Source organism: Trachymyrmex septentrionalis, unplaced genomic scaffold (genome assembly GCF_001594115.1).
Source record: "Trachymyrmex septentrionalis isolate Tsep2-gDNA-1 unplaced genomic scaffold, Tsep1.0 scaffold65, whole genome shotgun sequence".
NCBI classification, from domain to species: domain Eukaryota; kingdom Metazoa; phylum Arthropoda; class Insecta; order Hymenoptera; family Formicidae; genus Trachymyrmex; species Trachymyrmex septentrionalis.
The window spans coordinates 436,475-451,514 of NW_017305832.1; the positions used below are offsets into that span (position 1 = coordinate 436,475).

At 30.0% G+C, this 15,040-nt stretch overlaps 1 protein-coding gene across 2 annotated transcripts in view; it reads left to right on the forward strand.

The window, feature by feature from the left end:
* The window catches only part of LOC108753117 (alpha-tocopherol transfer protein-like), a 5,964-nt gene extending 3,656 nt beyond the window's left edge, over positions 1-2,308 (forward strand). Inside the window, exons 4-5 of one of the 2 annotated variants that reach the window (XM_018494460.1) lie at positions 1,912-2,201; positions 2,282-2,308. In XM_018494460.1, coding sequence (XP_018349962.1) covers positions 1,912-2,169 — 258 coding nt within the window. In that variant the 3' untranslated portion in view covers positions 2,170-2,201; positions 2,282-2,308. Of the gene's footprint in view, positions 1-1,911 lie in introns of both variants that reach the window. The other variant, XM_018494459.1, reaches the window with a different exon arrangement.
* Positions 2,309-15,040: the final 12,732 nt, after the last annotated feature.

Consider the following 15,040-nt stretch of genomic DNA (forward strand, 5'->3'; position numbering starts at 1 on the left):
TGCCAAAATCGCTCAATTTTTTGGAAAAACAACGACGCGTTGATGTGTCTGAAACGATGCTTTCCGACTATCAAAACCGAATGGTGGACACAAAATTTTATCGCACTTCGTTGTTCCATAATTTCAGACATTTCAAAAAACGACAAATCACTTTTTACGTGCTTACAAACAGACGCTTATCTCAAACACTAATGACTATTTTGACGTGTACCTTGGCGCATTCTGTCACTGACAGAATTGCCAACTTCAAAATAAATTCGGTTGTCCCTATCGGAAACCCCGGGAAATTTAAATTTGAAATTATTGATACTTTTTGCCCACAGTAGTATACCCACATATCTCCACCTTCCTTCCCCCCTCACACACATACACACACGCGCGCGCGCAAAATCAGAGTAACCTCTTCGTGGTACGCATCGGGTAATGCTAATATTGGTGGTAATTGAATAAAATGCATAAGTCATACACTGTATCTCTTCAATAAAAAATCATACAAAGCATAATTTTTTTCGAATTTGTAAAAGAAAAATCGATACTTTACGATGATTATTATACGACATTTACGAGAAAAATTTATTTATCCCGTAGAATGCATCTTGTAGAATGCTATTCAAACTATTCTTAAAAAAAGACACGTTCTTATTTTTGAAAAAATGCCAGGAGTAAGGGTAGATTCAAAATCTATTGAAAGCTTCATAAAGTACAGACTTTACCCGCATTTAAAAGTTTTTTTGAAGAACATTTTTCGCGGAATTACGCTTATTTGAATTTATGTGAAATTTTGATATAAATTTGTTTATACAATAATTTTTATAATAAGTGTACATACATTAGGGTGAGCAAAAATTTTTTTTTTATCGATTAGTAATATTCTCCAAAAGTTAGTTATGGATCTTAATATAATTTCGGTAAAATTTCATCGAAATTGATTAATATTTTCAGGTTGTCCCTTGATTTCGAAATTAATATTTATGCATTTCTTGAACACATGTGTCAAAATTCGAAAAAATATTTAAATTTTAATACAATTTGGTACTATCTGTTTTTTTTTCGCCGCTAAACACGAATCCGAAGTCAGAAATATACATTTCTAATATGACGACAGGGTGAGTAAAAAGTCCCGGACCGGTGAAATATCTGAAAACTAAACATTTCTGAAAAAAATGTTTCCTACAAAAATTGGGTGTTATATTATCTATTATATTATCTATTCACTGATCTGGTCAGTCTGACTTTGCATGGCATCGCCAAGGTTAAGTCAATGTTACATGGTTGATTTTTTATACGCCCTATTTTTGATTCTGCAATCTAATAGCCGATGTCGAGAGCTTTCCAAAACACTCTAATAAAATTATTTTTTATAGAATACTTTCCAGATTATTAAAACTCTATAACTTCTGTAAGAAATATTTTTTTTCGGAAATGCTTAGTTTTCGAAATATTTTACCGGTCTGAGACTTTTTACTCACTCTGTATTTCATCATATTGGATCTGTCATTTTGAAATGTGTGCTTTTTGAAATGTGTGTGATGAACCTCGGATTCATATTCAGCGATCAAAAAAGAACAGATAGTACTAAATTATTTTGAAATTTAAATATTTTTTCGAATTTTGACACATGTCCAAGGATGCGTAAATACTGTATGCGTAAATATTAATTTCAAAGTCGAGGGGCAATATCTGAAGATATTAATCAATTTCGATAAAATTTTACCCAAATCATATTAAGGTCCTTAGCTAACTTTTGGGTACTGCTAATTGATTAAAAAAATTTTTTTTTGGCTCTAATATACATATATGTATAATATATATTTTAATTATTCGTCTTTTTGAAAAAATTACAAAAAGCAGAATGTAATTCAATGTAAAAAGTGTAAAAATTAATTAATTTCGATAATTCTATAATTCTAGTTTCATATGCATACTACGAATGATACTTTGGAGAAATTTGTACCTCTCGAAGTTCTTCCAAACGAAGCAGGCGGTCAAGCTGGACCTGTACAAGACTTACATAATAAACAAGTGAAAAAATTGATAGATCATGTTGTCTGGTTCCAAGAAGATGAAGCTAATCATCGTGTTAATGAATCGCTACGACCGGGCAAGGCAAAGACAGCAACGGATTTATTTGGCGTTGAAGGAAGTTTTAAAAAGCTTGAAATTGATTGATGGAATATATATCATATTTTGCAACACCAATGGTATTATTAATCTTATATTTAAAACACAATCACACAGTTTTCGAAAAAGAAAACATTATTTAACGTTTATTATTTTACAGAAAGGACAGTTTTGCTAAGTACACAGAAATTTAACTAGATACGGATCTGAAAATAATTTTATTAAATTATCAAAATAATTATAAAACAATCAAAATAATTGTTAGAATGTCAAAATTTTTTGCAACATTGCTCAATACTCATTATGCTTGAACATCCTTTGTAATTATTATATTTTAACCTTCGTAATAAGTCTAACAAAATTATTTTCAAATCTGTATGTCTAACTAAAATCAAGCGACGCGGTAGCGTTTCCGACGTCAAGTAAAATTATAAAATATAAAACGGGTCACCTGTCGGATCGCTTGACGTGTGAATGTCATTACGTATATGTCGTGCCGTTGCCAAATTTGCGCTGCCACTAGTTTTATCTGAAGTTTTAACATCAACAAATTTTAGATTAAAATTACTTAGAAACTAAAACCGCAATCAAAAATCTATAAAATAAAAACATTTTTATTATGTAATGTCATTGATATCTCTCAATGGCGACCAATCCAAATAAAATTGGTTTTTAAATTTATTGCAGCCGATATTGAGATCTGGAGATCGTGTCTTGAAAGAAATTTCAACTTTTCAAATTTTTTCAGTCGTACGTATAACACATACATATAAAGCGTGTTGTCCATTAAGTTGCTGTTTATAATGCCTTTATGCAATTTTAATTTTAATATAAAATTAAAATAAAATTAGCGATAAAAGTAAACCTTGATGTGCATACGGATATAATTTATGTGATAGGCAGAAGGCAAGAGAGAGAGCGAGAGCGAGAGAAAGAGAGAAAAAGAGAGAGAGAGGATGGGAGGGAGGGAGGCAGGGAGGAGAGAGAGAGAGAGAGAGAGAGAGAGAGAGAGAGATTGTGGAAAAACAACAAAGGAGAGAAAATGAGAGCAAAGAGAGAATGAGAAAAGGCGCACGCGAGAGCAAGATTACAAATCTTGATATTAAATCCATACATTCGTAAAAAATTTGTGTTAGTGATAATACTTATAAAGTTAACGGACAATTCTTCATTATGATAAAAATATAAACGAAGGATATTATACAAATTTATTGCGAGCTAAAGGTAAATGTATATCTGTAAATGATTTAAAAGTTGAAATATGTAAGTGGCCTTGAAATGCTAAGAGAGCATATATGTTTTTCTTAGAACAAATCTAAAGTTAAATTATCAATGAATTAAATCAATACAATATAACTTAATATTAAATAAATATAAATTTATAAAATAACAATTTTAAAAATAATCTGTTTATTTAGAAGATTTAAATTCGACATTATTACATCTTCAAAAATTTACAAAAAGCATAAAATCTCTAAAAAATCTTTTTTAAAAAAGAAAAAATATACATCTAGTGCATAACAAATATACTAAATACATCCTTCTTAAAAACAGATATGAAATAAATATAATGAGCTAAGTATTTTATTATGCAAGACATAAAAGATATATACATTGAATGTAGCTAAAATTGTCAATGTATTAATATAAAATTGTTAATAGACGATAGTAAAGAAAAAATTTGGCTAACCCGGGTAGCATTAATTGTTATACTTTTATGAATATATTATTTACATTATAAATTAAAATATAATGGTGATATAATTTGTAGGACATGGAAAATATACTCACAAATAATAGACGTGATATAAATTATGTAAGAAAATATAATATGTAATAATATTGATAATATGTAGATATAGAAACATTATAGATAATTAATTTACAAAATTAGTAAGCAATTATTAACATCTCTTCTTTATTGAATTATTATTTTCATCCATGCGTATATCTGCAGAATATTGTATGTAATAACTTTTTTATTAATTTGTATTGCAAATAATTTTTGTATTATGAAAACATATTGGTTCTAAAATACTGTGTCTTATTACAACTCAGGCATGCCAAGTTTTTCCTTCACTATAATCTATTGACAATTTTATATTAATATATTGATAATTTTAATTACTTTCAATCTATCTTATGTGCCTTGCGTGATGAAATACTTGACTAATTACATTTATTTCATATCTGTTTTTTATTAAGAAGACTATTCAATATCTTTTTTACGCATTTGGCGTATATTTTTCCTTTTTTTAAAAAGATTTTTTTAGGGATTATAGATATCTAGCAAAATAGTTCTTTCTATGTTATATACACTGTATTATATAATATTTAGTCAATTTTAGTAACATTAAGTATACAAAGTATAATTTAGTATATAGTAACAACTGTATAATTAATTAGATTAATTGAAATGTATAGCAGATAAATATTTATATTACAAATTACTATTGCATATACAAATCAAAGGCAATTATATTAGTTTTACTTTACATTTACTTACATAGTAATCAAATTTCTTATTTATTTTATGTTATATATTATTCATATATTGTTATATGTAATTATATTTATGCAATAATCGTATTGATTATCCAAGGAGCACACAAAAGTCAACAAAAAATTAAAATGACGTCAAAATGACTTTATTTTGATGCTTAAAGTCAATAAGCAATCAAATATTGTAACCAAAAATCATCATTTTGACGTGAAAGTATTTACGTTATTTTGACTTTTTCTTGATTTGATGTGTTCCTTAGATATTTAATCCCGGTATTTATAATAATTGATATTGCGTGGGGATAAAATTATATTTACTTTGAGTTATCTATACTTTTAAGTTTGAAATTATCTTGTTATGCTAGTTTTAACAAAAATTAATGCATGTATTTTGTATCATTTAATTTTAAATATATAAAATTCATGTAAAAAAAGTTTTTGTTCTCATTTAAAATAATCATAAGCATCTTTACATATACTAATACAATATTTTTTTAAATTAAATATAAAATAAACACATTGCGATTCAATAAATAAACAAGGAAGGACCACTAAACTGGATGTTAATGCTACCATATATATTAAATCTTATATGATACATATAAAAACAAACGTTTCAATTTCTATCGGGTCATTCTCAATGTTTAAATATCGCCTAAAACGTTAAACTACCGAATACAATTTGTGGTAAACAATAAAATGATATAATAATCTCTAATTCTTATCTTACACGTTTTACATATCTCTCACAGTTCCACTTATACCTATAATGAAATGGATCGGCAGCCAATCATTCCATTTAATGGTCAATACAAGTAAAAAGATATGCAGATTTCTAACGGTGTGAACCAAATTTTATGTGAGCGTGGATAAAAATACCTAATAAATTAATAAATACATTTAATCATAAAATTGAGTTTAAGGTCATGTAACAATTAACAAGTCTAAAATTCTAGTTCGATTGTAAAAATATTGTAATTTATTGTAGGAGAGACCAGGGCTAAAAGTTTTGATTTTAAGAAAACATAAAAAATGACAAAAAAATAATGTAGTTATTCTCTTCATTATTGACTAATTTATTGTTAAATTTACTGTACCTTAAGATTTTCTTTTCAGCTATAATAATGTATGTAACAGATATTATGTTTAATGTATTATAACAGATTTTTTTATAGGAAGTCATATTTATTTTTGGTCGAAGCGGAACTTCTTACCCCTTCGCGTAGCTAGTTCTTATCGCATTGGGATAAGTTGTTACTAAGAAATAAAAGTCGCTTTTAATGAAATGTTTCATTTTCTAATAGTAAAATACAATTTTAATAATATTTATATGTTAAATTTCAAATTAATAAAAATATTCTATCTTTAAATAAAAAAATTATAACAATATAATAATCATAAATGTTATCTTTGATATAAAAAAAAAGATCTTCTTGTCAGCCTTACATGTTTGTTTGAACTTACTTATTGAGATTTACACTTATGATAAGTTATCAATAATGTTAAACCTAATATAATTAATTAGCATTCTAGAGGATTAAAAATCATTACATGACTCACCGGAATCACAGTTTGGACAAATGTATGATACCGTATTTATGTCTTTTATACATTTACAATAAGCCTAGTTTTTGCGAAGTATATATTCGATTCACTCCTGTCTGAGCTGTGATTTGGAATATGCATTATAACAAATATTGTAATAAATATTGTAATAATATTCAAAGTTGTCTTCCTCCTTTTGTTTTTGAAGAATCTTCTGGTTAACTGGATCTTTCCTTTTTCTTTTTCCAGCCATGCGCGCAGTTGTTAAAAATAGTTAGAAAAATGAGCTTTATTTTCGAAAAAGTGAGAAAATATTGAGTGGGTGAGCCTTCTTAAGATTAAAAAATAAGTGTTTCTTGAGAATTTACATGTTTTTTTCAACATATCTTCTCAAAAAATTAAATTTTTAAAATAAAATCAATAAAGTATGTAGCAGGATATGTATATGAAAACTACTCTTGTACAAAATTAGATAAAATATATAGATTAAAATATATAGATTTTTAAGCCATTGTGAAAGAAAAATTTTCACTCCCTATCCTTACTATTGCAATAATGGCAATAAAATAAATTTTTTATCATAATTTTTTCCTATTTCTGTAATTTACGAAAAATTATGAAGATCAGTGAGAGAGAGAGAGAGAAAGAGAGAGACAGAGAGAGAGAGAGAGAGAGAGAGAGAGATGTTCTGGTACTAAAAATTGGCAATAAAAAATACCGGAAAATATTCCCGGTATTTTTTTACAGATTTATAAAATAGAAATTATAATTTAAAAAAAATTACAAGTTTATAACTGTCAAATATAAAAAGTGTAAATAATGAAGTTACACTTTTGCATAAAAACTTGAGAAAATTTCATATTTTTAATTTTTTTTTCATTCATACTTATTTATTAAAAATCTAAAACAATTTGGAAAGGTTTTAATAGCGCACATCGTTAATTGATCAATTTAAAAAAAAAATATTTTTATTAATAAAATAATGAAAAATTATTAAGTACTGATGTGAGTAGATATATACTATCGCACTGTACGCTAACAGGACCCTTCCAATAATTTGAGGTGAATAATGTTAGAAAGATGTTGTCACAAAAAAAACGTAAAGTTAGTTACTTAATTTTTACTTAATATTGATTACAAACTTAGTAAATTTTACTAAATGTTTCTTGATGACTGAAACATCACTGTTTAATAATATTTTATGGATTAGAAAAAAAAATTACGATACAAATATTTTCCATTATCATTATCGCAATAGTAAGGATAAAAGGTAAAAATTTTTCTTTCATAGAAGTCTGACAATCGACGTCAAATCTAAATTGATACAGAGGCTCTTTTCATATACATATCTATATCGTTTTTTTGTCTTTAACTTTAGTGTGGATATTAACACTACCGTCCATAAATTTAGAAATGTTTGCAATTTTCTTACAATTTATAGAAACTTAAATATCTCAATGAAAAAAAATTGTAAAGAAGTTTCCAAAAATATATATAAAAAACAAAAAATAGATTTTAAGGCTTCTGAGTACTCACTTCAACCATATTGAATCGTGATGTCGTAAGCAAGTAATGTGTCATAAGCGACACATTGATTTTTCTTGTATACCATTTGTAAATATAGAGAATTTGGATAAAACAGAATGATGAGATCGCTTTAAAACATTTGTAAAAATGGGTGAAGACTTTCCTTATTTCTCCTGATAGTCAGAAAAAGGCTCGTGAGGTGAAAATAGAGTACGCATGCGCATTGAGTAAAAACTAGTAAACTCACTTTACGTGCCTTTTATGACTAGTTACTGACTGCTGCTCTCTGACAAAGTGGATGTAAACTATTGTACTTAGCAACGTCCACTTTTCTTAGGGTACATCATCCACTTTCCAAGGCTGGAGATGATAAATCGATATTTGGTTCATATCATGCTATATGTAACACGATTATATGAACCAAATATCGATTTATCATCTCCAGCCTTGGAAAGTGGACGATGTACCCTAAGAAAAATAGACGTTGCTAAGTAGTTTACATCCACTTTATCAAAGGGTAGTAGTAGTGCGCGGCAGTATTTTGCGGTTACAGGCCGTCATGTCCTCTCTCAGGTTTCTCTCTGGTAATAATCCTGCAGAAATATTAAAAATTTGCTGTAATATTAAGTTATACATATTGCATGATAATATGTCAGTATTATAATATTGTATAAATATTGCTGCAATATTAAGTATCCGAGACAAATTTATCGCAGAAATATTACTGTGATATTTTTATAATATTATTACTGTAATATTACGCAATATTTCTACATATTATATTAATATTTTGCAATATTGCGATAGCATTTTTATATACTGTAATAATATTACATAGTAATATATCAATAATATATTAATATCACTATAATATAAATGTTTGCAAAAAATTCATTGCAGAAATATTTATTCGATATTTCTACAACATTATAATATATTACAATAATTAATCCAGTTTTATTAATTGCTAAAGTATTATTGCTTAATATTACACTCTAAAGTACGTATAATAAAGTCATGATAAAGAAACATTCAGAGGCCTAGAAAGTACTACCAAAAAGAGTTTGAAATCTCCGGGAGACACATCAACTCGATACTTTGCGTATTCTTTCTAATAGGATTGCTGGATGTTTTCTTCTTACGAGTAGCGTGTCTCTTTCACGGCTGGGCTGCGTATTTATCTCTTCAGCACAAAATATTGCAGCAATATTTCAATAATGCACAATATTACGAAAATTGCAGCAATATTGCTTTACTATTGAAACTATAACATTTTATTAAAAATATTGCTACAATATTGCAAAATATTGTAATTTTAATTTTGTAGAAAATATTGTAATATATTGTTGCAATATTACAATTCAATAAATAAATATGCAGCCCCGAAAGGGATACGCATCTCATAAGGAGAAAATGCCTAGAGGTTCTATAAGAAAGAGTATGCAAATTTCTTTTATAAGTCGAATAGACGAGTCTCTTGGAGATTCCCAAACCTTTTTGGATATGTTTTCTAGGTCCCCGAATATTTTTTGGTCATAACTTTATCGTATGTATTTTGTAATATAATGCCAAACACAATAATATGTTAGCAATTAATAGAACTAAAATAATTATTGAAATATTGCATAATGTTATAGCAACATGTGTGCAATATTTTTCTAAATATAATCTACTGAATTATAACACTGCAACAGTAAATTGCAATATTTTTTATAAAATATTTTTTAATACTGTTGCAACCGTTACGTCCAAGCTTCGCATGCATGGAGCTGAGCGGGTGAACGTAACAGGAACCGAATTATTAGACCGATTTGGTCGTGTCTAGACTCCGGATCGCAATAGAGCTGTGGGAAAGGACCGACGCAAATCGAGAGGCACTTCGCTTTGTCCTGAGGTTCCTAACGAGCTGGAGGTCGAATGGAGGACGAAATGGAAACCTCAATTCGTGCTCCGCTAAGCGGACTCATGAGTCTAATGTACTTTTAAAGAGCCTAAACTGAATCAGTGTGCTACGAAGGCGCACTTTAATGCCAGATGTATCAGTACGTCCGTATGCCCTGGCTTTCGGTTATAGAATTTAATTCAAGTGATCGGGAAGAGGGCGAAGTGCAACCGCGGGAGAGCTTACAATGAATACAAGGAGAGGTTTTTCAAATTAACAAACGAGGGTTAAATTTATAATAGTAGAAATATATAATAAAAGAAATATTTAGCAATACATTTTTGTTAATTTCCTTGGTTTGTTTCGTTTTGATTAGATGTTTTTATGTGCGCGTGTAAAAGTATCGTGTGGCAGAAGGAAGTTACGAAAAGGATAAAGAGGGAATAAAGAGGGAAGAAGGTTTTGGAGAATGGATCTGAGAGGGTTCGGCCTGATTTTTCTCGGACGATGATAGTATTAATGGGCGGACACGAGCGATCAGTTGACAGGGGCGAACAATTATCGTGAAACGACGACGACAGAGATAGAAATTATAGCGTAAACGGACTGCAATTTTTTATTTTTCTTTAAAAGGGAACTCAAAAGGGAGAAAGAAAGAAAGAAAAGAATAAAAATAAAATAAAAGTAAATAAATAATAAAAAGAAATAAAATAAAATAATGAAATGAATTATCGAAAAAAAGCTCGGGAGACCAGAAAATAGAGATATACTGACTTACTACTGAGATGCCCATTGGTGGGGGTCCTTCGGTCAGGATGTGCGAGATTGGTGATGTTTCTTCAGTACCTAACTCTAAATCTTTAAGTCTCGCTGGGGCCAAAATATATGAGGTCAATAGAATTTCTCCCGCACTACTTTTAAACTTTGAGTTTTAAAGTGTTGGCCGGTTAAGAAAATAAGAACTTCGGACTACTTCGTTCGTCCCCAGAGAGAAATTAGGAAAAAAGACGCTGAATCCCGTGGAACCAGGGCTTTCGTAGTAATCTGTCCTGATTAACAGCGCTCTGATTGATGGATAGGTTCGTTAATTAGGTGGTGGGACCTATTTTTTGCTTTTTAATTGGTCAAGGGTGGAAAAGGACATTATGATCGGAATCTGTAGCGTGTGGAAGTGTCATTCTTAATTTTATGATCTTAAAATTTATGAGAAAAGCGCACATGCAGACGTCGCGGAAGCGCACGAACAGCGGCGGCACAGGATCTCCCAAGATCTAGCCCTAAATGCCGCGTGTCGCTTCTTAGATTTTATGATCACGGACTTGTAAGAATCGTCCACGACTTGACCTTTTAAAAGTATCTTGGCGCCAGTCTTACGCTTCAATGATTTATTATTATTTTGGTCACAGTGTCTTTTTGGTTCTGCCGCTCATGCACGTGCACCGATTTTTAGTTTATTTCGGAGCGACATTTATGTTAGATATTTATTAGGTGTACAAAAAAGTTCTGAGCTTTTTTTTGTAAAATTCAATCTTTATTTAAAAACAAACGAAAAAATATTAATCAGCGAAATATTCTCCGTTTGCATCAATGACCTTTTGCCATCTTTCGGGGAGCTTGCGAATTCCTTGACGATAGAAACTCACCGGCTTCGAAGCGATAAAGTCATCAATGCATTTTCGTATCTCTTCTAATCTCACGAAATGTGTATCAGCCAAATGATGCTGCAGCGACCGGAATAGGTAGTAATCGGAAGGCGCCATGTCTGGGCTATACGCCGCGTGCGGGAGAAGTTCCCAGCCTAACGCAAAGATATGCTCCTGAGTCGTTTTCGCAGCATGAGGTCGAGCATTGTCATGAAGCAAGATCACTTTACGATGTCCTTGGCCAGTAAATGGCCTCTTTTCTTCTAATGCATCGCTCAAATTGGTCAATTGTTGTTGGTAGCGGTCTGCCGTGACTGTTTCACCCTGTTGTAACAACTCGTAGTACAACACACCCTTCCAATCCCACCAGATACAGAGCAAAACCTTCTTGGCGTGGATATTGGGCTTTGGCGTCGATGTCGAAGGTTTACCAGGATCAACCCATGATTTTCTACGTTTAGGGTTATCATAAAGAATCCACTTTTCATCGCCTGTAATGATTTTGTGCAGAAAATCTTTTTTCCGGAACTTTGAGAGTAAACTGAGTGCAGTGTCACGCCGTCGATTTTTGTTGTCTTGGGACAAATCATGCGGAACCCATCTGCCTTCCTTCTGAACCTTTCCCATCGTATGTAATCGTACGGAAATGGCTTGCTGCGTAACGCCAAGCTGTTCTGCAAGCTCCTTTTCAGTTTGCGCAGAGTTTATATCCAGCAGTGCTTGCAATTCGTCCGTTTCAATCTTTTCAGGGCGTCCAGCACGCGATTCATCTTTAAGACTGAAATCTCCTTGGCGAAACTTTTGATACCACCTTTTGCATGTTGCATGACTTACAGCGTTCTCTCCATATGCAGCACAAATCATTTCAGTGGCTTCAGCAGCATTTTTCTTCAGATGAAACGCGAAGTGGATGGAAAATCGAATATGCTCTTTTGTAATTGCCATCGTGAACACTACTGATTTTTGAGGTTATGTGCATCAAACGCCAAACCGTATCGCATTTCAGGAGGTTAAATGTTACTGTTTTAAAACCCCAAAAGGGCGGGAAGATATATAAAATTTAAATTGTTATTTCGGTTGTATCAAATCTAAAGCTCAGAACTTTTTTGTACACCTAATAATTTTTCCGCGACCGGAAGGACTCACGCTGAACATTACGCCGATTTTACTACACTGTACTTTTATATACCTCTTGTGCATTCGCACGCCACTCTATACTATCTTATTCTTCTTTATCGCGCACGCTGGACCACAGCTTCTTTTTCTTTGCGCGGTCTATATTTTTAATAAGCAGAATACAATGTTTATTAATCTCATTTGATTGATCCTGTGGTTGTTGTCTACCTGCCTCATCCGGATCCCCGGCTTTTGTACAACAATTTACGAGGAGACTGGATTCTTTGTTTTAACTTTTAATATGGGAAAAGAAAATTTTTAGTCTTCTCTAGGCTATAACGCTCAACTTGTTTGCAGCTGTCTTTTTATTTCAACAAATTCCAGCTCTCCACAAAAGAAAAGAGTCGTGAGAATCCGCTGGACGTAACATAACATATTCAATAAAATATAAAAATTTCAATATTATAGCAATATTGCTGCAATTTTTATAATATTGTGCACTATTAAAATATTACAATATTGCTGCAATATTTCGTATTGTAAAAATAATGACTATCCTTAAATTTTTATTTTATTGTTTAAAATTTATAAATAATCGTTTGGCTTGATTTTTCTAAACCTTTTTTATATTTACTATTGTATTTTAAACGGCAAATATTGGAACATTAACTTGTATATACAGTATATTTCAATAATGTATTATTTGGCCCCGCGTATAATAAAAAAAGTTAAGAACAGAAAAAAAAAATTAAGTGAAGAAATAAAAAAAATTGTAAATGAATATTAAATATAACTGCAATAGATACAAACAAGATATAAGACACAATATAGCTTATTTGTATCTATTATGAGTTATGTTCAATCTATATTCCTAATTTTTTTATATTTAATACTTAATATTTATTTAGTAATAAATTAAAACATAGTATTATTTATAACTTAGAAAGATAGCACTGCGATAAAATGCATTGTAACATTTCAACGCTGTTGCAGTAATAATGCAATGTGCTAAACTGCAATGTAATAATTGACTGATATTGCTGTATTATTACAGCAATATACCACATTGTAGCTATTGATATTGCGATAATATTACAATGCGATATATCATATTGTAATATTTGAACGATATTGCGGTAATATTTCAGTGCGATATATCATATTACAATATTTGGACAATATTGCTGTAATACTTCATTGTAATGTATCACACTGAAATATTTGGATATTGCAGTAACACTGCCTTGCGATATATCTCTATGTAATATTTGAATGACATTGTAGAATGATATATCACATTGTAATATTTCAATAAAATTACTGCAATATTACATTGTAATATATCGCAATGTAATACCTGAATAGTATTTACATAATATTGCATTGCAAGTTGTAATATTATTGTAATATTGTAATATTACTGCAATATTACATGCTGTGTGAGGTATCATTTCCTGCTTATGACGTCATGATTAAATATAGCTGAAGTGACAACTCAGGAGCCTTAAAATTTTTTCTCTCGATCGTTCACAATTTTTATAAAATTAATGTTTAAAATAGTGTATATGTAAAAAATTCTATAAAATTTTTTATAGAAATTTGGAAAAATTAGATGAATCAATCATATTATAAAAAATATTTTTCACTTTTTATTTTTTTTTTATAAACTTTTAGTATCAAAGTTAAAAACATTAAAAAAACATAAGTTTTTACCAAAAAAATTTTTTAAAATAAAAAGTACAAAAATACAAAAAATTTAGTACAAAGCTAATGAAACGCTGATGTACAAGTTAGGAGATGTAGGTAATACTCAAGTGTGATGATAATCTTCATTTATCGAACGTTTTGGCTCACTTTGGAGTCATCTTCAATGAAAAATAGACTGTAATAAGACTTGAGAGTAAGTCACTCGCAGATTGGCAGAAATGCAATAATACGCTATATAAATTATTACAATTTTACTGTTAGTTCAATACTTAAAACAGTAATAATCGTGTGACTCATCTCAATGAGAAAACATCGAAGTTACGCAAATATTGATTCACAATTTCTATGCGATATAAATTAACAAAAATCGTTCCTTGATTAATATCGTGTCAATTCATCTCGACATTTTAAATTGAAACGTTATAAAGTGATAAGAGGATTTATAAACAATGACAATAAAGAATAACAAAGTCAATCTATAACCATTTTTAAACCTCAATATTGTTTTAATGTTAATCTAATAAGGAAGCATACGAATAATGCAAACATTCTGTGTCTTTAAATTGAGTCCATTCTTCTGCATGTATATATGAAATATTTCTGAGTTTAAGCGTTTATTGAGAAATCTTTCCTTATCAAGAATTTGGACACTCTCCCAATCAAATTCATGATTAAAACCAAATCGGTGGTCTGTGATCACTGATTGGGTCTTGTTAATGCTATTGATCTGGTTGCGATGCTTAGATACTTTCGTGGATAATTTTCAATCTGTTTAACTAACATACGACGCATAGCAATCTTTACAAGATTTTATACATAATATTTTTATTGGAGAATTTTGGAAGAGTGTCCTTCTGTATTTTTATGAATTTTTATTAAGCTTTATTCAAACTAAAGAAGGATAGTTACATACACGTTAACATTCTTAATAAAAAACTTCTCAGATATCGGTAAAATATAAAGAAGAACGAACCATGGCGGATGTTCTTCGTCAGCA